The sequence below is a fragment of the Haemaphysalis longicornis genome, unplaced genomic scaffold (genome assembly GCF_048455015.1).
Source record: "Haemaphysalis longicornis isolate Haplotype H1 unplaced genomic scaffold, Haemaphysalis longicornis Haplotype H1 scaffold_6, whole genome shotgun sequence".
Lineage (NCBI taxonomy): Eukaryota > Metazoa > Arthropoda > Arachnida > Ixodida > Ixodidae > Haemaphysalis > Haemaphysalis longicornis.
Window position 1 is genome coordinate 158,945,034 of NW_027526407.1, and position 22,975 is coordinate 158,968,008.

At 47.8% G+C, this 22,975-nt stretch overlaps 1 protein-coding gene across 3 annotated transcripts in view; it reads right to left on the minus strand.

Annotated features, from left to right (window-relative positions):
- LOC144141229 (uncharacterized) overlaps positions 1 to 22,975 on the minus strand; it is a 321,032-nt gene that overhangs the window by 53,121 nt on the left and 244,936 nt on the right. For all 3 annotated transcript variants that reach the window (XM_077672786.1, XM_077672784.1, XM_077672785.1), the window contains one exon: positions 20,629 to 20,889. In XM_077672786.1, the coding sequence (XP_077528912.1) occupies positions 20,629 to 20,889 (261 nt within the window). The remainder of the gene's footprint in view (positions 1 to 20,628; positions 20,890 to 22,975) is intronic.

Consider the following 22,975-nt stretch of genomic DNA (forward strand, 5'->3'; position numbering starts at 1 on the left):
GGGCTTCTTATTAAGGAACCACCCTTTTCGGATGCAAGCCCAGGAAAGTGAACAGACGTCTAGATTCCCCGTCTTCACTTTTGCGCTGTCAGCGCAAGAAGAGAGCGTGGTCGTGGTGTACCGTGGTGGTCGTGGTGTACCGACTTCCTTGATCATGAGCTTAAATTTTCCGAGCACTTTCAAGGACGTCATCCAGACTTCACCACCAGGAAACTGTAGAGTACGTTATAAATTGAGAACTTCCACACTTGTGCTGGATGAAATAATTATTTAACCGTGTGTTAACTGATCGCAGAAGACACGGCGTGGCGAAATGATTCATTGACAACCCTGGGTTTTTACTTTGGTTCAGGACAGCTACAAAAGAGAGGACAGTCTGCTTTATTGCCAAATTTGATTTAGGCGTTTCATTTGTTTGAAGAAGAAATAAAGGTGTTAAACTTGGGCATTTCCACCCGAGCAGTGCATTTTCTCATTTCCTACGCTTGCAATGCTGTCCATTGTGTAGATGTAGCGGCTGAAGCTTTAAATGCTCATATTTTTCTCGCAATCTGTGTTGTCATACAGAGCTTCGACATTATACCAATAGACGCACACAAGCGAAAAATGTGCTATTTATGTTTCTCACAATACTTAACAGCTAACTTTCATTTAGGCTTCGTTTTAAAAAGTTGAAATTAAAGTATTTGGGAAGTTGGCATAGTTACGAAGGTAAAAGAAATATGCTCTAGTTATGATCAGTCGCTAGAGAGGAAATCGGAGCGCGGAACGCAGCGCCATACCGGTTTGTTTACACGACGAAACGATTGTTGAGTCGGTATTTACTGCTAGCGCAGCGGGGAGCAATATTTTCTACTGCTACATGACTACGGGTGATGCACACGCTTTCTTTGTGGGATATGGACGTTGTTGAAATGCGAACCGTATGTGTAACGCCCTTACGGGCTCAGAATATTACCTTGCGGGCCAGCCTTCTGTTGACAGTAAAAAAAAACAGTGAACTCCAGGATCAATTGACTACACGGTACCGTGAGAAAATTAAAAATATGATCACGTTACCCTAACAAAGATCGGGCAGCTATAATACCCCTTTCTAAGTAACCTTTTCAATAAAATATAACGTCACTGTTTATACGGGTCGCCGTTTTTTTTTCTTTTACGATGTTTTTTCAAATACATGCTGCCAACCCTGTACCTGCATTCAGAAACCATATCCCGTACGGGCCCACACGTTGATGATGATGATTGTATATTTACGCGTCGTCGCCCTTTGTAGCGGAGTGATGACGCGTCACCTTACCAGAAAAAAAAATGAAAAGAATCTAATGTACCCATGTTTTACACTTTTCGCGTAATACTAGCGCTGCTCTTAGTGCAAGCACAAAAAGCTGATTAGGCACAAAATACTCTTTTTTTCTGTTACAGGTTGTAACTGTCCTAGGCAATATTCCCCTCTCAGCTTTTCGTCCACCAGCATTCTAATCTTCTTTTAGTTTTGTCGGCAGCCTTGAAGTTAACTCCGTCTGTGCTACCCTTAAATCCTACGGCTTCTGGAAGCTGAATATTTCCCTAATGTAGTATTGGATGGAAACCCTCGCATTTTAACACTATGTGCACCATAGTTTCTGTTTCTTTTGCGCAGACCACGCTTACCCCATCATGTTCTGTATACTTCTCCACAAAGCTTTTAGTCCGCAAGCAACCTGCTCTCACCTGAAAAAGCAAAGCACTCCCTTTAGAATTATCGCAGACATTTACCTTTCTGACATCCAATTTCTCAGACCTGTACATCTTTAACGAAGTTTTAGCTTTCTAAACCTTCGCGTGGCGCTATCTATAGGCTTCCTTACGCATACAGGCATGTGCTTTATTTCTTCTATTTAAAGACAATCGCATTGTCTGGTTTTGTGGTATACACGTTCCGCTACTGGCTATTACTTGCATGGTCCCTGTTGAAATCCTGGAGGGCGGTTTTTTTATTTTTTTTATTCTTTGATTTACCTGAAACATAATTTCTTTAGCACGCGCGGCATATTTGGTCCTCATTAGCACATTTTGGGTTGTCTTGTTCTCTTTTGGCCACTTCCACCTCTTGTTATGTAATTTGTTTTGTACTTTTCCGCGGATTGGTCTCTTTATTATCGATTTCCGTTACTTTTCTTGAATACTTTTGTGCATTAGCGTGATTTTATCCGTGGTTAGGTCGGTCTTGGTTAAGAATATTTTTTAACTTGAGTGGTTTTGTCTTTTTTAGGTTGTTGTCAACGGTCCCGTAGTTAGCAGAACAAAAGCTAGCTGTGGTAAGCGTACGTATGTGATTTTATTATTTGGAGTTGTTTTACCTGTTTTAGGTGGGTTTCGTGTAATATTATTTCGTTTAGAATGTTTTTCACCCGCTTTAGGTAGGTTTCAGCTATCAAACGTTCCCTGTGCAGACGCGGTACGCTAGGGAAAAGTTTGCAAATAAGCACCTTGCAATGTGCCTACAATAAGAAAGTTGACGTTAAACGAAGCGATGTCATGGGTTCGAGACTGCAAAGCCTTGAACTCTGTTTATTTCTGATTCCGTAGCGCACCGTTAGGAAAACATTCTTGTATGCCTTGCCATCCCAAAAAAAAAAAACGACGCAAGGAACAACCGCAACTAGTCCGGGGTGTGAGCAGTGTGCATCTTTTAAATAACTGCAACCGCCGGTAAAAACACTGGTGTTTACCAAACACAAAATGAAACGCCTAGCAGCAGAACATAAATCCCTCTTTAGTTCCCACTTCAACATTCTCGGAGAAAGCAGCTTGATGTCAGGCATGCAGCAATGGTATATTATCTGTTTTCGGAGACCCACCAACCCTCATTCAAAGAGCAACTCCACCTTATCAAACCACAACTCTAGAGCCGGGCACAAAACTGACATTTTCACATCCCCCATGATGCTGACATCGGTTCCGTTCTACGAGCAGCTAAAAATGTATCTGAAAATTCATTGCTGGATCTTTAGGAATTCGTCAGCATCGCATATCTCTCCTTCGCCACCTTAATGCTCCGTCCAATGTCAGCGCCTTGCTTCAAAAGACAGCAGCAAGCCATTTCTGGGGCGTCTTTCATGCACCCTGACAAGCGGGCTTCCGGCTTCGACTGCCTCAGTGATGACATTTACTCGCTTTAGCCGCGGCATTGGCTGTCTGTGGCTCCTTTTGCTGTTCACCTGGCATCGGCAGGTCGTGGCCGCCTTTCCCATTCCTTCTTCTTTTTCAATCCCGCACACGATTCTACAACACGACTGTAAGTTTCTACGCAGTGCACACATAATAACAAATTACAATAAATCCGGATGCCTTATTTCCTAACCCCGGTATGGGCATTTATAACCAAAGTTTTGAGTTTTAGGTAAACTGCTCTTGCTGCCATTAATTGCGAAAACAGAAGTATTTAAGGAAGCTAGAGCGTTAGTTGTGACTACTCAAAGGCGCACTAAATGAGCCATGATGATATAATGCAACTTTTGTCAGTTTAAAAACACTTTCCTTTGCTGATTCAGCTAGTGCTATTACAGGCACGAAAGGCGTTCTTACCCAAAACGGCAGAAAATATTGGAAAACTTGCGAATTAATTCCTACAGTGACATAATATGGCCAGGAGGCACCTAATATGGGTCAGCTTTAAATGCTGTTTTTATCGTTGTGCTAACTGCGCGTTAGAATTAAAGTGATGCGATCAAACTGAAATAGAGGCCCCATTACAGCCACTGAGTGATATTGCTTTGACGGCGGCATAGATCGGCGCCCACCAATCACTTAAACAGGAGTTTGTGATGTCATAGAATGTCATAGAAAACCGGTCGCAAAGTATCTGGGGTGTCATCAGTGCTCATTTGTTTTCCTTAATATGTGGATCAATTTTTTTTTAGGTTTTGGAGAAAAATCAGCAGTTGCTTAGCTCGGCTATTCCAGGATATACGTAGCGTGAGCTAAGTTTCAGCTGGTTATTCCTAGCTTTTCTGGTTGTGTAGGAGTAGCTTATTATCATGCTTACTGCTGCTAAAACGATTTACAATCCAGTCCAATCCAATCTAATACAGTCCAGTCCAGTCCAGTCACTGCTCCTCGCGCATGCGGAGCACGGCTCTTCAGGATCTCCGCGAAACGGCTATCAAGCGGCTCGCGGGAGACTTGGCTACTGCGCAACGGAGGCGTACAGCTGGGGCACGAGGGGCGCCAGTGCGTCTGCCACAGCTATGACGTCACTCGTCTGCAATGCGCAGACGGCGAATGTGTAGACCCAATTCTCTACACACCCGAACTCCAATTGGATTGGACTTCCAATGCAAAACAATAAAATCTAATTGAATTCAATCCAATTCAATTGAAATCCAATCCAATGAATCCTTTGCTCCTCGCGCTTGCGCAGCACGGCCCTTTAAGGTCCACGCGAAACTGCTCAGCCTCGGCCAGTGTAGCTCACCTTACAACATTGATAGCGTTATTATTGGGACAAAGCAGCAAATTAAAGCCAACTTGTAATTTGCTTTCACGGCTTTTTTTGGGAACTGAGCGATCAAGAAAAAAACCCGAACACGAAAGGTCGTGCAGCCAGGTGTCTCCAAATTTTTCATCATGAGGCGCCTCTTCATCCGGATGTACAAATGTACTCATTTTATTGTCAACAGTAGTCAGTACACTTGTTGTATTGCGAAAAACTAGACACATTAACTCCCTGCTTGCTTCGTTTTTTCTTGCGTGGCTTGAACGCTGCAAAAGAGCATTCTTGTTTTTAAGATCCAAGCTGCGCTCCTACTTTGGGTAACAACTTACTACCCGTTACAGGCCTTTTTCTGTGCGGCATATCTATGAGGTGAGGAAAACTTCTTGCTGGGCTACTTGGTGAATGAATAGATGCCATGATTTGAAGCCCAACAAAAACACACGGACGAAGAACAGAGCAGGCGAGACAGGCGCTAACTTCCAACTATTTATTCGGCTACGCATGTGCGTATATTCTCTAGAAAAAGAGAGGGCGAGAAAGAAGGATCGTACACATACACAGATGATAACAAAACCAGATATGCTTACAGCACGTTTTTCAGAAAAACCATTTTGCTAATGTGGTAGGGACCCCAGGTATGTTGGCTAGAAGCCACCATACCTGTGGTGCGACGGAAAACGGCGATACAGCCGCTTGGGAATTCGGCAAAACCATGGAGCAAAACGTTCTATCAGGGCCATTGGGACGGGCGGAGCAACGGCGCGGCGCCCGTTGCTCCGGCTGCCGCGTTGGCGGGCATTCGCATCGTGCGTGTAGTGGCTTCCACCAGACTTCACGAAGTCGTGCGGATAAAGTCAGTCAAAAAAAATGGCGATGAAATACAAGAAGGTATTACAGTTCTGTCGGCGCCGCTGCTCCCCTCCCTGCACCTCGACTTTGATTTTAACGCTAGGACTGCGGTTAAGATTCTGTAGCGCACCAACACCATTTTCGTCAGCGCCACCATCATCATCAGCAGATTGGCCAGTTTGCACGGAAGACTCAGCACTCGGCACCCGGTCTGGAGCGGCACCCCTGTTTTCTCACCTCGTCCTGACCATGGCATGGCCACCACAACCTGAATAAACGTAGGCTCGGCCGCACCGCCTCATCGGCCGCCTACAATTCGGTGACCCGGACAAGCGGCTTCGCCATGGCTTCGCAACGCTGCTTCCCAAGCCACAGCGCGGACGACGCCACGCGAAGAATGTTCGCCGCCCTCCCAGACCTTCCCTTGCTAATTCCGTTTGACTCCATCACAAACCACGCTGCATGGTTCATTATCCTGGAGAGCCTTTTTTATGTACATGACATCTGCCCCCGGAAATGAGGTACCTCGTGACATTACAGAAGCTAACTGCTGACCTCATTGAGCAGATCCAGCTGCCGACCCCAGGCCCCAGTGCGTATGACGACTTAAAAGACACTGTCCTCAACCACTACGGCATGAAAACCCGGCAGACGACAATCCAAACAGAAGCTGCATCCGTTACTACGACCAGTCCTCCTCCTACAGCGCCCTCGGCCCATGCACCCGAACCCTCACTATGTGACGGGTCTGCGATCATGGGCGCGTATCTCGAGCTCCCACACCTCAGCGGTCTTCCCGACTTCTACACCCCTCGCTGCAACATATGGTTTGTTCAGCTCGAGAGCCATTTTTTTCATCAACAACGTAAGGAGCCAACCGCTGCGCTGCCACCTCGCAGCGATACGGCTACCTGACGGGCTCCTCGCGCAGCTCGACTCCCGCCACCTGGCCCACAGACCTACGACGGCTTGAAGAAGGCTGTTCTTAAGCACTATGGCGTCTCAGACAGCATATTTCAATACTACAGCCATGGTTGTGATGGCACGCCCACCTGTGCCACGCCGATGCCGACGCCATCCTCTACACCACCACACCGTCCAACGCCAACTGGGCATACAACTTCGCCGCAGTGTTCAGTCTCGCCTTGCCAGGAAACGCCAGCGCCGGCTACGGCTGGCAGCACTACAGAGTCGGCCTTTAGCTTAGTCGAATCTGCGCAACACCATGCCGCAGCGCCAGAGGTTGTTGCGTTGGCTTCACCGACCCCAGCAAGTGTCGACTACTTTGCCGCTCGTGGCTGGGAAACTTCTCTGCACGGTACGAGTGAGAGGGATGTTCATGGGCGCTGTACTCCCGGTCTACGGCAGCCGTCTTCCTCGCCTCAGGTGGAACAGCCTCCAGCTGCCAACGACAGATCGAGGACTCCGGGAGTCGAAGCTACCTTCGAAGCACATCAGCTTGCCCTTCACAATCTCCATACCATGGCTACGATGGCGATACCGGAGAAAAGCTCTGACGCGGCCATAGATGATTGTACAGCTTTTTCTCCTTGCCTCCCCCGTCTTCAAGGATGGAAAATAAAGGAAATATTAAGCTTGCGGTATGCCCCTCCCAACAACTGTCGCCGAAAGAGGTACCCTATGACCCCAGGCAATCAAGAGACGCGTAAAAGGCTGGTTCCCATACGTCGACTGATTACTGGCTTTAGGTAGACGCAGTAACCGGAGGTCAGCCGTCTGTCCACAAACCAAACAGACGAAACCAGCTTGCAGGATGGGGATCCGACATCATGGGAGTTCAAGCCAAGCTCATCAATGTATGGCTCCGCTCTGCCGCCTCCCGCCGCGCTTCCGAAAGAAGCCCAGACAGCGACTAAGTCTCAGAGCCCACACCGGGGCACAGTCAAGCCCGCACTCCGGTCGTCATTCTGCTGCACCACGCTCAGCCACTTCGCACCCCGCAACGCGTCCGTGGCCGCAATCCCAGCCTCGACCATCACAGGTTGCCCCTTACCCGGACGCTACCTCGCCGACGATCAGGACCACGCCCTTTACTCAACCCCAGCCACTAGACCACTGACTGCCAACGGACTGTCTTTGGCTACGGACAAACATTTCATGTGCCTGTGAACTGACTGCGATAAGTGCTTCGCTTACTGCGCCCCCCCCCCCGCTTTAACGTACATTACTTCACAAAACAAGACCAAGCTCAGTTTTATCTATCGCGCTCCGTGCTAGAGGGGAGCCCTGTAGCGCCACCATCATCATCAGCCGATTGGCCAGCTGGCACTGAAGACTCAGCACTCGGCACCCGGTCTGGAGCGGCATCCCTGTTCTACTTTCCTCGTTCTGTCCATGGCATGGCCAGTGCAACCTCAATAAATGTGGGCTCGGCCGCACTGCCTCATCGGCCGCCTACAATTACTTAATAGAATGCTTTGTTGGGCGTGTTGGTTCATGGCTTCAAAAAAAGATAAAACGAGCGCAAAGGACGAGGACACAGAAACACAGTGGACGGGACGAGCGCTCGTCCCGTCTACTGAGTTTCTGTGTTCTCGTCCTTTGCGCTCGTTTTATTTTTTTAAGCCTACAATTACCTCGATACAACGCAGAGCTTGCTCGAAACAAGAAAAGAATGCACGGTGACAAACGTTCGGCATTCTTCGCCAGTCGTAAACTCAGCCAATGTTCTCTTTCTCTGTACAAAGCCGGGAACCACACTGTGGCCAAGAAGTTATAACTTTGAAGAAAAGACATTTGTATCCCCCTGCGTTGCGCGCGATAAATCCTTCGTGAAAAATAGTTCCCTCAGTGACCCGCTGTGCTGTGCTCGTATGCTGTGCTAGAGGGTTCCATGATTGCGAAAAAATCCTGCTTCCAGTTTCAACTGTTGTCAGCACTACGTTTAAGTATATCATCTGCGCCACCATGATTTGAATGAACGCCATCGTCATAGCACACGTAAAGCCTTGGTGAAACTTTGGTAGGCCAAGCCAAAGATTTCTCCCCGCAAAGAAATCAATGCACAAGATGAACATTTAACGGTGGCCGAATTATTTTATGACAGTATGAAAGAAAGGTGTCTTTTCTTCCAATTTGGCATAAAACGTTTAGGCCCCACTAGAACAATAACCTTGTACTTTGATGTTCTTGGGACCTATGCACTTTTTGTGTAGGTCATAGTATGCACTATGTCCTACAAAATTTTGACAAGGACTGTGCATCCAGTTGCTGCCCATCTGAATGGCTGTTTCCGAAGCTACCTGTTTAATCGGAAAGTTGTATTTTAAAAAAAAAAAGTCACTTTTGATATCGCCAATATAAAAGTCGTTGAATACTTGTGCCATAACGGTTGTTTTTTTTATTGTGCCCGCATCGCATCTGTGAATGCAGCTCCTTCTTGAGGATTGCTCGCTTTTTTAGGCACGAAGATCGCGTCGAATAAGTCGGCTCTCCTGGATTGTACAAAAAAGCAGAAGTAGCTACTCTTATTGCAAACCGACAGATTTTGTTGCAGCTTTCAGTATATGGCGATAGTTCCTGGGGCAAAAGGCAAAAAAAGCGAAAGTCGCATTGCAGACTCAGTATGATATTTGTGTAGCGCAACATCACCGACTGACACGACAACCGGATGCCGATGCGGGAGAACGCCTTCAAGAAGCTACAAAGGAACCTCATATGCGCAGCTGTGTTAGCAACGACATGGTCCCCTTTCCCCCTTCACCAAAAAGATGCGACGTCGGTTATCAAATGGTCCCTAAAATAACCACCCCACGTTAATGAACCGCCATCGAGGAGACCTTACGCATGAACGTATGTATGTATGTATGTATGTATGTATGTATGTATTTGCGTATGTATGTACGTATGTGCGTATGTATGCACGTATGTGCGTATGCATGTGTGTGTATGTATGTATGCATGTATGAATGTATGTATGTATGTATGTATGTATGTATGTATGTATGTATGTATGCATGTAGCGAATCAGAATAGGAAATGAGGGGCTCGTTGAAAATCCCACAGAAGTAAGAGTTGGCAGTCAAGAAAACCTCAGAAAGCAAAGGAGAGGATGTGGTAGGTCATTGAAACAGATAAAGAATTTGGAAAGAAAGAAAGTGGAGAAAAAATGCCGCCAGGTGGGATCCGAACCCACGACCTCCAGCATACCGGTCTGGTGCGATCGCACCAGGAAGTAACCACTAAAACACCAATTCATTAGACGTAGCCCGAGAAATCGTCTCGCTAAAAGCAGCCGCAGGCGGTGCTGAAAACCGGTTACGTCGAAATTATCTCCTGTTTTATGGTATACCAGATGCCCAGTCCAAAATGTGGATACAGACGGAGGAAAAAGTGCTGTCACTTTGTTCAGAGCTGCTGGATATAACAGTTGACAAGTCGAAAGTTGAAAGGCCACACAGAATCGGCCGCTTTCAAGCGAACAAGAGTCTCCATATCGTGGTAAAATTCAATCACTTCAAGGACAAGCAATCCATTCTTGCCTCCGGGAATAAACTAAAGAAGACCGATTTCGCTTTGCCAGAAGCTTTTTCAGCATCTGAACGCCTAGCGTGAAAAAAGCTTCATGAGTTTGCTAAGGAAACAAAATCCCCCTATCAATTAAAATATGATAAACTGTTACTTGGCAAAAACTGCACGCCTAAAAGCTAGCTATATGGCAGCACCTGTCGTAAAACGCCTGTTCAGCCAAAGGAAAACAAAGTGTGTAGGGACGTTTGCTGGCTAACATCCTACGAATTAACTGCCTCAGCATAACGAATAAATGAGATGCACTTTCTGGTTTAATAATCACGACGCATGCTGATATTCTTGTTGGCACAGAATCATGGTTAGATGGCACTATAAGCAACGTTGAAGTCTTTCTGTCAGGCTTAGAAATTTATCAGAACGACCATGACGTTCATGATGGCGGTGCATTTCTTCTCGTCGACGAATCCATCCCTAGCGCGAAAGTAGTTCTGTGCGACGATAACTGCGAAAGCGTGTGGTGCAAAATAATCCTACATAATGGCGAACATCTTACAATAGGGTCTTTTTATCGCTGCCGCAGTTCAAGTTAACTGGAACCATTCGGGTCCTTACCAAACGCACTGCAAAACGTAAATACTAATCTCTTTCTCTGTGGCGACATTACGTGCCTCGCGTTCAGTGGATCAACAAATCTCTACTTTTTTCTGCACAGTCTTCTATTTCCGATGAATTCAGCAATATGATAGCAATGAATGGTCTTTACTAATTCATTGATTTTCCCACCAGAAGAACTGCCGAAAGCAGGTCTATACTAGACTTGATTTTTTTTTCAAATGCCGAAGCCTTAGTTCAATCCATTACAGCAATCCCTGGCCTCAGTTACCACGACGGAGTCCTTGCGAAAGTTTCATGCAAACGACCGAAAAAGACCATGTCTCAAGCACGCAGAGTGTACAGTTTTGAGAAGGGCGATCACAGTATGATTAATCATAGCTTCGATGAGCAGTGCGATCATTTCATTGAAGCCTCATTAACTTTTGGCGTAGAGGAACTATGGGAGCGATTCAGAACTAGATTTCTATTACTTATGGACGGACACATTCCATCAAAAATTTTATCTGGTACAGAACGTAAAAATAAACTCTGGTTCGCACGTGAGATTAAGCATTTTCTCAACAAAAAAAAAAACGTATCTTCAAGAGATACGTCAAGAATACGAACAAAAATTTTTTTAAAAGCCTCGAAATAGTTACCTAAGAAATTGCAAAGCAAATTTAAATTTACAAAGCCAAAGATAAATTTTATTCCTCAAGTGAAAAACTTAAACGTAGTCCTAAATAACTATGGAAGTTTGTAAAACAAAGCGGAAAGGAGGAAGAAACTATTCCCCCCTTTGTCTACCGATCCAGGATTTATTACTAATGACGTCGATAAAGCCAATCACTTTAACATATACGTTCAGTCAGTTTCTTCCATCCCGCTAATGGGTGCAGCAAGTGCAGGAGTTCTCAGTGCCATCTACCGGTGATGCCAGATGTAGATGTAACATATAATGGAGTACTAAAACTTCTTGAAGAACTGAAACCTCATCCTCCCCCCAGTACTAACGCAATACCCTCTCTAGTTTTGTAAAACTGAGCAGCCACGGTGACTAAATTTCTTGTCGTGATATTCAGATTATCTATGTCTACACGTCACTTGCCCTTACAGTGGAAATATGCTAACGTCCTACCTACTCATAAAAACGGACCCCGTTGCCAGGCCCCCAATTACAGACCCATATCTTTGACGACCGTGTGTTGCGAAATCCTTGAGTACATGATTTACTCGAACATATTCAATCATTTGCAGGTAACTAATTTCTTTATGAACTAGCAGCATGGTTTCCGAGCTCGACATTTATGCACAACCCAATTAGTAGAATTCTGTCAAGACATATTTTCTTAGTTTCATTCAGGTAATCAAGTAGACTCTGCATTTTTAGACTTCTGAAAGGCATTTGATGTCGTGTCTCATTCTCACTTGCTTAATCAATTATCTTATCTTAGTCTCCCTGAAAACGCGCTTGGTTGGGTGCGCACGTATCTTATGAATGGTTCCCAAAAGGTTCCCATTAATGGCTTTGAATCCGAAACAATCCCCGTCACCTCAGGAGTCCCACAGGGGTCAATCATCGGCCGCCTGTTGTTTTTAATTTTTATTAATGATACAGGTGTAAACGTTTCATCTAAACTACGGCTATACGCTGACGATTGTGTATTTTATAGGGACATTAACAATCCGAATGGCGCTGCTCAATCACAGTTGGATCTAAACGGTATTGTTAACTGGTTTGATAAATGGAATATGAAACTGAACGCCTCAAAATGCAACTGCATGCGTTTCAGCCGAAAACGGTCAAATGCAATTACTACTTACTTTTTAAAGACGGAAAGCATTGCATTGTTAGATGATGTAACTCACTATAACTCACTATAACCTTGGCCTCACATTCTTATCAAACCATAGCATTACAATGGCACCATAGTAGAGTTGTGACTTTCTATCAAATAGTGAAGGGCGAGAAAAAATTGTATTTTCATGTTTTTTAGAAAAATATGAAAAATTAAAAAAAACACGATTCCGAACACATTAAGAGCTCGACATGCTTTTAAATGGCTGCTGAAGAGCTTTTCAAAAAATTTGTTGGGGGCGTTAATTTATAGTTTTGACAGTGTATTCGGAAAAGATGTTTATTTCGTGTGAAAATACACCCAAACAGCCTTTTTTTTGTCATGAAAGCAAACGACCCTTACCCGTGGTGCGGTCAGAGCACTGACTATCTTTGCCAACCGTGCAGCGGTAGATAAAGTCCTATTCGGAAGCCCCGGAGCTGCAGTGACCTCTCGCCCCACAGAGCTCATTCTGTTCCCATTCAGATACGGGCCATTAAGTCCCTAGGGAAATGGAAGACGCACAAAATCTTTCCTTATAATAGGTGAGCTTGAAGGAAGCATAAACTGAACAAGTCTGCTCGCGGCGAGCTTTAAAAATAAGTTTTTTCCGAACGGCTCATGGGCAATTTTGGATTTTGGGATGCAGGGATTTTGTGCAGATATGGACTTTCGCTTTCACAACCAGCGCGAACACACCAGTGCAAACACAGATCACCGTAAAGCACAGAGTACAAGCAAACGTCGTTTGTGAGCGTATGGGCCTCAAAAAGTTAGTCAAGGCGATCAAAGAGTGCAAAGACGGAACTTTGAAACCTTTCTTCTCGGTCAAAATCCACAAAGCTGACAACCCGTTCCGAGTCATAGTCGAGTACAAAGACACATGGCAACCGACGCTCGCAACCATCCTTCAGGCAAAGCTCTCCTTGCTACCCGTCCACGACCCCTTCCTGATAAGGAACTCTGAAGAAGTGGTAGAATTCCTTAAGACATGTCCGCCTATGACCTGTGTATCAATCGATATTAAGGATCTGTATTACAGCATACTCCAGAACGAAGCAGTCAGCGCCGTCGAAGAAGCGATTGACACATACGGAAATGTTAAGTTCCAAAATATGAGTGGGTTTTGCGTTAAGCATTTCTTACGATTGCTCGAGTTACACTTGAAATCCTTGTACATCGATTTTGAAGGGGATTTGTTGGTGCAAGATGACGGCATTTTGATTGGTTCGTGTTTGGCACCCATCTTGTCAGATATTTTTCTGGCTGCAGAAAAATATGAGAAATCGGGGCAGAGCTTAGCAACAGTAACGTGGTAGCCTGCTTCAGATATGTAGATGACTACTAAATATGCCTTGGCATAAGGCTGAAACCCGCAGACACCCCTGAGCAATTGATAACCGCTTTCAAGGATGCCTTCGGCATGCGCGAATTCACCCACGAGGTTCCTGAGGATTCTTGCATTCAGTTTCTAGACCTACACATAAATATAGGCCTCACTCACGCTTGCTGGATGTACAAAACTAGGTCGGAAAAAGTGCTTTTGAGGCACCACTCGGCACATTCAAAAATAGTTAAAATGGGTATTGCAGTCTCTTGCTTGACACAGGCCATCATAAAAACTTGCTACCACCTCACTGAAGAAGGCTACGCCTCACAAACTTCTAAGCTCACGAATCAGGGATACCCAGACAGCCTGCTGGCATCGGTCAGTGAAAATCTGCGCCAGTCTATCACAAGAGGAACTAGGAACAATGAAAGGGATGTAACAGAAAATAAGACACCGTTAGCAATCCCTTATATCCATATTATATCACACAGGTCAATAAAAGCTGGCAGAAAATAATTATGACAGAGTGGTTTTCTCTGCGCCTTCAAAGCTAAAAGGCATGTGCGGAAAAGTGAGCGGCAGAGAGGAAAGCAAAGAAGGGTGCGGCGTGAAACACCGGCAGAAATTTGTTGATTGTCAACTGCGTGTAGTATACAAAATACCGCTGGCGTGTGGGAAAGCTTATCTCGGACAAAGCGGAAGGTGCGTCAATGAGCACATCAGAGAACAACGATTCGCAGGTCAGCAAACACAGGCAACGAGCCACCTGTCACTCCATTGCAAAACTTGCAAACCGCGCGAAAGCACACCGCAGTTTCAGAACAAGGACATTCTTGAACGCCCGGGATTACGCGCGAGATTAGAGAAGCATATCATATAATCACAGAAGAGGAAGGGTGCGTTAGTACTCCGTCAATACTGCTCACTGGTGAGGAGCGAAGACTCATTCAGAGAGAGCAACCATGATAAGAAAGATGAGATACAGCAGGCAGTCACTCCCACATTTTTCCTGCCAGTGTTCTCCTGTATTGTTGTCGGCTGAGTAGATAAGTTTCTGCACCTTCATGGTTTGGTTTTTGGTTTTGTCGGTTTTACTGCGCGAGTTCAAAGTGCCGCCCGTGTGTATTTTTAGGTGTCCCCCGTTTCTGTTGTTTTTTTAAATAAACAGTTGCAAGTTTGCGCCTCGTCCTTGTTCTGTTAGTGTCCTTTCGTCTGTATACTTAGAGCAATTCAACATGAAGCACCACCAACTAGCACCATTCTACGTCCTTTTGAACACGTACCTAACACAAATTTTCAACACACCATCAGCCCCTTTCTCGCATTCTGGCGGGCGGTAACAAGATCTGGGGCATCACTGACTTTTATCGCAATCTATGGCTCACGTCCCTATCTTATGGCTATAACTAGGAAGCAATTTTTGGTTTGTCCCACGTGATTCCCGTCATCGAGACCTCTAATTTGATACCTCACCAGCCCTAGCAGCATCACTTTGTCTTTAACCGAATCTATGACTCAGGCCACTATCTCATGACTGTAACCAGGAAGCAATATTTAATTTCTCCCAAGTGATTCCCCTCAATGAGACCTTTAATTTGATACCTCAGAAGCCCTAGTGGCATTATTTCGACTTTTAGCCCAATTTGTGAATCACGTGGCTATATCATGACTATAACCAGTACGCAATTTGTACTTTGTCGTGCGAAATTCCCCTTACCAAGACCTTTAATTTGATCCCCCGCAAGCCCTAGTAGCATCACATGGAATGATAACCGAATCCATGACTCACGTGACTACCTCATGCCTATAACCAGGAAGCAATTGTTCACTTGCCTCACGTGATTCCCCTCATCGAGACCTTTAATTTGATACCTCACAAGCCCCAGCGACATCAATTTGACCTTTAATTGAATCCATGACTGACGTAACTATCTCATGACACGAACTAGGAAGCGATTTTTAATTCCTCACACGGGATTCCGGTCATCGAGACCTTTAATTTGATACCCCACAATCCCTAGTGGCATCAATTTGACTTTTCACCGAATCCATGACTAACGTGATTATGTCATGAATATAACCAGGAAGCAATTTTAATATGTCCCACTTGATTCCCCTTATCGAGACCTTTAAGTTGATACCTCACAAGTATCAATTTGACTTTTAACTCAATCTATGACTGCCCTGACTATTCATGACTTTTACCAGGAAGAAGTTTTAATTTGTCCCACGTGATTCCCCTCATCCAGACCTTTAATTTGATACCTCACAAGCCCTAGTGGCATCAATTTGAATTTTAACCGAATCAATGATACATAGCTGTAACTCCCGCGCACGTAAAAAACAAGGACTAAACGGAGACACGAAGACCAGCGCAGGTCTTCGTGTCTCCGTTTAGTCCTCGTTTTTTGTGTGCGCAAAAGTTACAGCTATGAATTGTCCCCAACTAGCCCGCCTTTCAGTGTTATTGCGAATCAATGACTCACGTGACTAGCTCATCACTATAACCAGGAAGCAATTTTTAATTTGCCTCACGTGATTAACGTCATGGAGACCTTTAATTTGATACCTCACAAGCCAGAGCGGCATCAATTTGACTTTTAACCCACACTATTACTCACGTGACTATCTCATTACTATTACTAGGAAGCGATTTTTAATTTTTCCCAAATTACTTCCTCATAGAGACCTTTAATTTGATACCTCACAAGCCCTAGTGGCATCAATTTGACATTTAACCCAATCTATGACTCACGTGACCATCTCATGATTATGACTAAGAAGCGATATTTAATTTGTCCCACGTGATTGCCCTCATCGGGACCTTTAATTTGATACCTCACAACCACTAGTGGCATCAATTTTAATTTTAACCAAACCCATGACTCACGTGACTATCTCATGACTATACCTAAGAAGCAATTTTTAATATGTTCACTTGATTGCCTTCATCAAGACCTTTATATTGATACCTCACAAGCCCTAGTTTCGTCATTTTGATTTTTAACCGAATCTGTGACACACGTCACTATCTCATGACCATACCTTCTTGATTTGTCCCACATGATTCCCCTCATCGAGACCTTTAATTTGATACCTCACAAGCCCTAGGGGCATCAATTTCAATTTTAACTGAATTCATGACTCACGTGACTATCTCACGAAGAAGTTATTTTTTATTTGTCCCACGTGATTTTCCTCATCGAGACTGTCGGGCGCTTCGACGCACGAACTGGCGGGGGCCCTGGGGCGAGCAGCGCACAAATGAAATGCACGTGTCGCGCGGCGCCTTGAGACGCCGCGCATTTCGAACGCCTGCGCGCACCGGATCTCTTAACCACCACCACATGCGATGGCCACCGACGGAGACAACTGGCTTTTCCTTCTTCCCCGGCCCCAGCGGCAAGACGAGGGGATGAAGACAAGAGAGACGCGGTCCGGGCGCGGGAGAGCTCGGCCCGCCGTCTTCGAGCTCCGCGCGAGTCCTGTTTTTTAGTCGCCCGCCGGGCTGTAAATAAATGTACAGTTTTGTATCGGAGGCTGAGTTTGTCGGTTGAGGATACCCGGGGTCAGATCCTCAGCGCTGCTGCGGCTTGGAGGAGAAGCCCCGGAGAAAAGAACATCACGAAGATAACTGGCGCAGTCGACAGGATCTTCAACAGCGACGACTCAGCTGGCCGGCGGGCGAGACGGGCTCCTCGACGGACGGAGTTCGCGGAGAAATCGCGGTCTGCTGAACGTGATCGGCAGGACCAGCGAGCTCGCGACCCAGGAGGAGAAGCGGCTCGACCGGCGCTCAACAAACTTCTCAACGAAGACCGAGGCAGTGTCTGCGGCCTGCTGAGCGGCGGAGAAGGAGCTTGACCAGCGGTCAGTGGAGGCATCAGGAGCCCACTGAACGAGGAGCAGCAGGAGTAGTGAGCTGTCGGCAGGCGAGAAGTCGGCGGGCCATTGTTTGGTGGACACCTCGGCTGATGGAGCCGCGCCTAAATGGATACCCCATCTGCACCAGTGCGGCATCTCTACAGGCACGGAGCGATGCAGGTCAGTGCCTCACTTGATCCTGGGTGCGTGGCTCACCATGACATGTAGGGGGTGCTGCATGAGTAGCCCTGAGATAATGGGGGGCGGTTAGGTCGGTATGGTGAGATGGAGCTGACTGTGAGGGCTGACGAGGCAGTGAGCGTCAGAATTAGGTCAGCCATGTCTTTCGCTGACGAGATGGCCCTACTGCAGGCGAAATTAAAGGTCGCTGAGGCGGAGTTAGCAGCGGAACGCCTAAGGAGTGAGCGTTTGGGAAGCGCTAACAACGCCACTGCCTCACCGATCGGGCAGCGAGTACAAGGGTGCAGCGAGATGGATGGGAGATTAGATTGCATGAGCATGCTGCAAGGGGTGCTCGTAGATATGCCCTCCCAGGAAGCGCTTGTGCTTGATTGGTTCGCTGGTGCCGAGGCCAGGCTAGACTCCTACTGTGTTCCGCAAAAATGGCGAGCAGGGGTAATTCTTCCCTACTTGAGCGCGAGGGCTAGAGGGTGCCTAGCTGGACTCTCGGGGGAGCAGCGCAAGAGCTACGCAGTTCTTAAGGCAGCAGTACTGAAGGGACTGAAGCTGGCTTCAGGTGAGCGTGAGCCCGTTGTCGCAGCGTGCGGAGACGCAGAATATTCGGGGAGCGTGGCCGAGCGGCCAAGAGCTTTGCAGGATGCAGCAGCCCGGGAATCGCGCGAGTCGGATGCAGTTGGTGTTGCGCAAAGTGCATCCTGTGCTTCTGGAGGTGCCCAAATGTCGAGTCGCGAGAATGCGATTGCCATGGGAAGCTCCAGCGAAGTGAGAGAGGAAAGTGCAAATCAGGGTACGGCCGCTCGTGTAGTGCAGCCCCAGGCAATTGCAGGTAGGACTGTAGGAGTGGCTGAAGAAATAGCCTCTCCAGCATTGCATGTCAGCGTTGATGTGACCGCTAAGCAGCCGTCTGCTGATTACGCTGACGAACAGCGCGTAGTGGAGCACGACGCTCCGAGCTCAGGGTTGGCTGAACTGGGGTCTTTGGACAAAGAAGGGAGGAAGTGTCAGCCAGCTTCACCGCAGTGCAGCGTGGCTGCAACGCAGGCCGGCGAGGCAGAAGCGGTTCCTTCTCGAGCGAGAAAGCGGGGAGGAGAGGGGCCCCTGTTACTGTTCTGCGACGGGGTGCGCCGCATGGCAAGGGGCTTTTCGGACGACGACGGCCGGTGCGTACCACCTGCTAAAGGCCGCTCGTTCCGAATCAGCTAGATGAGGATTCTGGCTATTTCGTCATGGTGACCTGCAGCCAGGGTCAAGGGGCACTGGCCGTGCTGATTGTTGTGTCGTCAAACTGAAGGAACGATGGTGCACGTGCCAAAAGTGTGTGTGGTGTGTGTTTCGTGTGTGAAACATTCCTGAAGTTATGTTTCACAGTGGTGGTGGAGGTGTCGGGCGCTTCGACGCACGAACTGGCGGGGGCCCTGGGGCGAGCAGCGCACAAATGAAATGCACGTGTCGCGCGGCGCCTTGAGACGCCGCGCATTTCGAACGCCTGCGCGCACCGGATCTCTTAACCACCACCACATGCGATGGCCACCGACGGAGACAACTGGCTTTTCCTTCTTCCCCGGCCCCAGCGGCAAGACGAGGGGATGAAGACAAGAGAGACGCGGTCCGGGCGCGGGAGAGCTCGGCCCGCCGTCTTCGAGCTCCGCGCGAGTCCTGTTTTTTAGTCGCCCGCCGGGCTGTAAATAAATGTACAGTTTTGTATCGGAGGCTGAGTTTGTCGGTTGAGGATACCCGGGGTCAGATCCTCAGCGCTGCTGCGGCTTGGAGGAGAAGCCCCGGAGAAAAGAACATATCGAAGATAACTGAGACCTTTATTTGATACCTCACAAGCCCCACTGGCATCACTTTGTCTTCTAACCCTATCTATGACTTATCAATAATTGATTAGTTAACACAAATTAGGTAATTAATTAACGTTCGGGGTCGACTGCCTGCAGGAAAAGCACCGGTGACCGCGCTCGCGCCAAAACAAACACGTGCCACCAGTTGTGGGCGAGACGCCTTCCGTTCACAACTTCTGTTTTCCGCCGCTACGGCAAAAAAGTGGCGCTAGTGTCGCGCGGCAAACTTTAGGCTCCGCGGATTGTAGGCGGGCCAGTTGGTACATATTTCTGAGATTAACAGCGCCAAAGAACGGGACAACAGAAAAGTAGACTAACACAGCGCTAGGAAGCACTGTGTTAGTTCCGGTCCCTATACATGAGTGTGTGTGTGTATCGCTTGCCTTATCGGGATTGCGGCAGTTAGTGTTGTGGATTAGCAGCTTATATATAAACCAAATTATGAGGTAAGGGATGTTCAAGAACAAAAGTAGGGAAAATGAGAACAACCATGATAACAACAACAACCTCGCTTTTCCCTTTTTAACAGCAGCCCTAATATTGTAATCAATAACTTTTCACTCGCTGATAAACAACAAGTATCCATGATCAAACTTCTAGCAACCAGGATCAAACTTGGGTTTCTGGCTTCCTCTTCGGAAGCTACATTTCCGCAGGCGCAAATGTCAATATACTCCAGTTCTGCGAAACTACTTTCACGCTAGGGGATTTGAAACGTGAGCACAAGCTCACCAAGGGGAAATGTAACCTATCGGAACTTGTTCACGAGCTCGTTGGTGGTGTGATCCGCGTTGCGGTACTTGTCTTACGCTCTCCCTGACAAACTGCTGCGCTTCACACCGATCGACAACCAGCCGTAGGCTCGGGAAGGTGGAAGTTACCTTAAACGTACGAAAAGGTTTCAAAGACCGAGGCAGGTTCGTGGTGGGATTACACGTTGAGAAGCACAATATTTAGGATACCTTCATGTCATGGTACCGTCACTGTGGGGACTGTTGTACTTCAAACCAAGGAACCATCGGCCTCAGGCGAAAGAATGTCCCATTTTTTTAACTTACTCAAACCATCTCAATCGTGAGTCCTTGAGTATCATTGCAAAACGCAATGATCTGCAATAAAAGGCCCACATGTGCATACCTGAGCCTTTCCTCGCTGCTGTGAGACGTCTGCTGTTCCAGGTGCCTCTGAGAGCTCGGTGCCCCGGTCGACGGTGGGTCCGAGTACTTCTGCGAGCGGCGGAAGAGGCGCCTCTTGAAGCGCTCCCTGGGCGGGGGCTCGCTCACCGACAGCAGGTACGGGCTCTGGCAGAAGTAGTCGAACTCGTCCCAGTCCGAGCCCGTCGGCTCGTACCGAGAAGGCACGGTGGAGGGCATCAAGCACGGCTCCGTGGCTTCGCTCCTGTAGAAAGAATGGGTCGATACCTTTCACGAACAGCTTTTCTTTACCATGGAACTTGAAATATTGTCAAGTTTTTATAGATTGTTCCTGTTTGGTGAAAGGGGGGGGGGGGTGCGAGCGCCCTCTGTGATGCACAGCAGAACAGTAAGCCTTGTCCTCACCACTTGCGTACAGAAGGAAGGTAAGAAACTACCCCAAACTACATTACGCCGCCCTCATGACGATGCAGACCCAACCGGTAAAGAATCTGCTGACCCTTGGCACAGAAAGAGAGAAGCTACGAAACTACTCATATTACGTAGCGTTCCGACACTGTGCGATCATGGATCCGGCTTCCTCGGAGAAAGGGCAGGCACGCTTACCAAGATGTCAACGCGGGACCAATCGGAGGCGCCGGAATAAGATTAGCAGCGGTGATCGTGCCGGAAAGGCGGCCCGTAAAGGCCGATTCACACGGCGGACAAAATAACTGATTCGGTCCGCGGAATGCGTACCACTACCTCTTGACCCTCGCAAATGGACCGCGAACGAAGCGGGCTGACAAATCGAGGCTTCATTTCTGTTTGCGATTCTAATGTGGAAATACCGCAAAATACTGTGCTTTGGCGCGCACATGGCTGGGTAGTCTAGCAACCATGCCTCCCTTGTCGCAGCAGTGGTCGTATCAAGGTCGCCACTACGCCTTCGTTTTTTGACATTTTTATGCTCTTGAGCAGTTTTCCCGCCGAACGCGTGCTGTTTTAGTACGGTAGCACGGGGGTATTTGACGATAGGGGCATTTGACTTGACAGACAAACAAGAGGGGGCAAAACGCTGACCGCAGCGCGCGTCAACTGACTGCCCAGCTGCGATACCAAAATGAGAAGTGACGCAAGCCCGCAACAGCTACGTCAGAAAGCCGATAAAGTTGTTAGAGCGCGTGAAGCGACAGCGAAGAATGCAGGAGTTCAAGAAACGCAGAACGAGAAAACGTGGGCGATACATCTTTCCTGCATACATACGTCCTCAGCCATCACGTACACGTGATTGTACGCGGCTCATTCTTGTGGCCAACGCTACCGCCATCGCTGCGCTACTGCTACAACGCTTTCCGTCGGCGCCCATCTTTGCCACTACCCTCAACGACACGAACCTCTTGCGGTTTCCGCAGCGCGCAGACGGGCCACGCGTCGAGGGATTGCTCTGCCCATCCGCGCTGTCGTGTGCTCGCTCTCTCCTTCGTATGAGTGTTTCCTTGCGACGGACCGTCTGCTGACGTCAAGTGACGTCACCAGTACGGCTGCGGACATGTCCGTCGTGTGAATCCCCCTCGAGCGACGGACTTGACAGGAAGGCGAGTGCCACGAAGAGGGGAATGTGGCAAAGCGGCGGATTTTCCCTAGGTCGAGCACAAGGTTGTGTACGCGAAACTCCACAAGGACTTTCCGGAAAGACATGTCGAACCAGTTTTGCGGTGTGCGACAGTCGGCGATTTAAGGGTGATTGGTTGTGTTCAAGATGTCACGAAGCGTGAACGTCCAGTAGACGTGTTTCTGCACACCTTTTCTACAAAGGATGATGGCGCCACGTTCAAATTACGCTAGACGTCGAAGAATTCCTTACGGCGTGGTACGTTGCCGCGGCTGTGTGTGACCAGGGAATACTTGTACTCCTCGGGTGCTACCGCTTCTCTGGTCATCCCCCTTCGCAGGGAAGACGTCCTTGTCATTTAACAGTAGAGCTGTTTAGACTTGACTTCAAGCCGTGCCGGGAGTCCCCCAAAAATCGGCGCAGCAAAGGCGACAGGAGGAAAGGGCTTGTCCAAAAAGTGTGAGACGATGTAGCGAGGAGGCAAGGAGCTGAGGAGCAGTTCCAGGGAGGGGCGTGTAGATGGTCGTGTGGGGATGGGCGTGTCGAGGAATGGCTGCGCCTAGTGATGACGTACGCTCTGACGTACGGGTCTTCTCCTAGTTAAGAGAGACGGCGGGCGCTCGGCGGCATCAGTGTGAGATCTTCCCATAAGATGGGCAGAACAAAGAAAGTTCTCTCACCGAGGAAAGAGTGGAGCGTCGGCGAACGAAGAGGGAAGCTACAGAAAAGGAAAGTA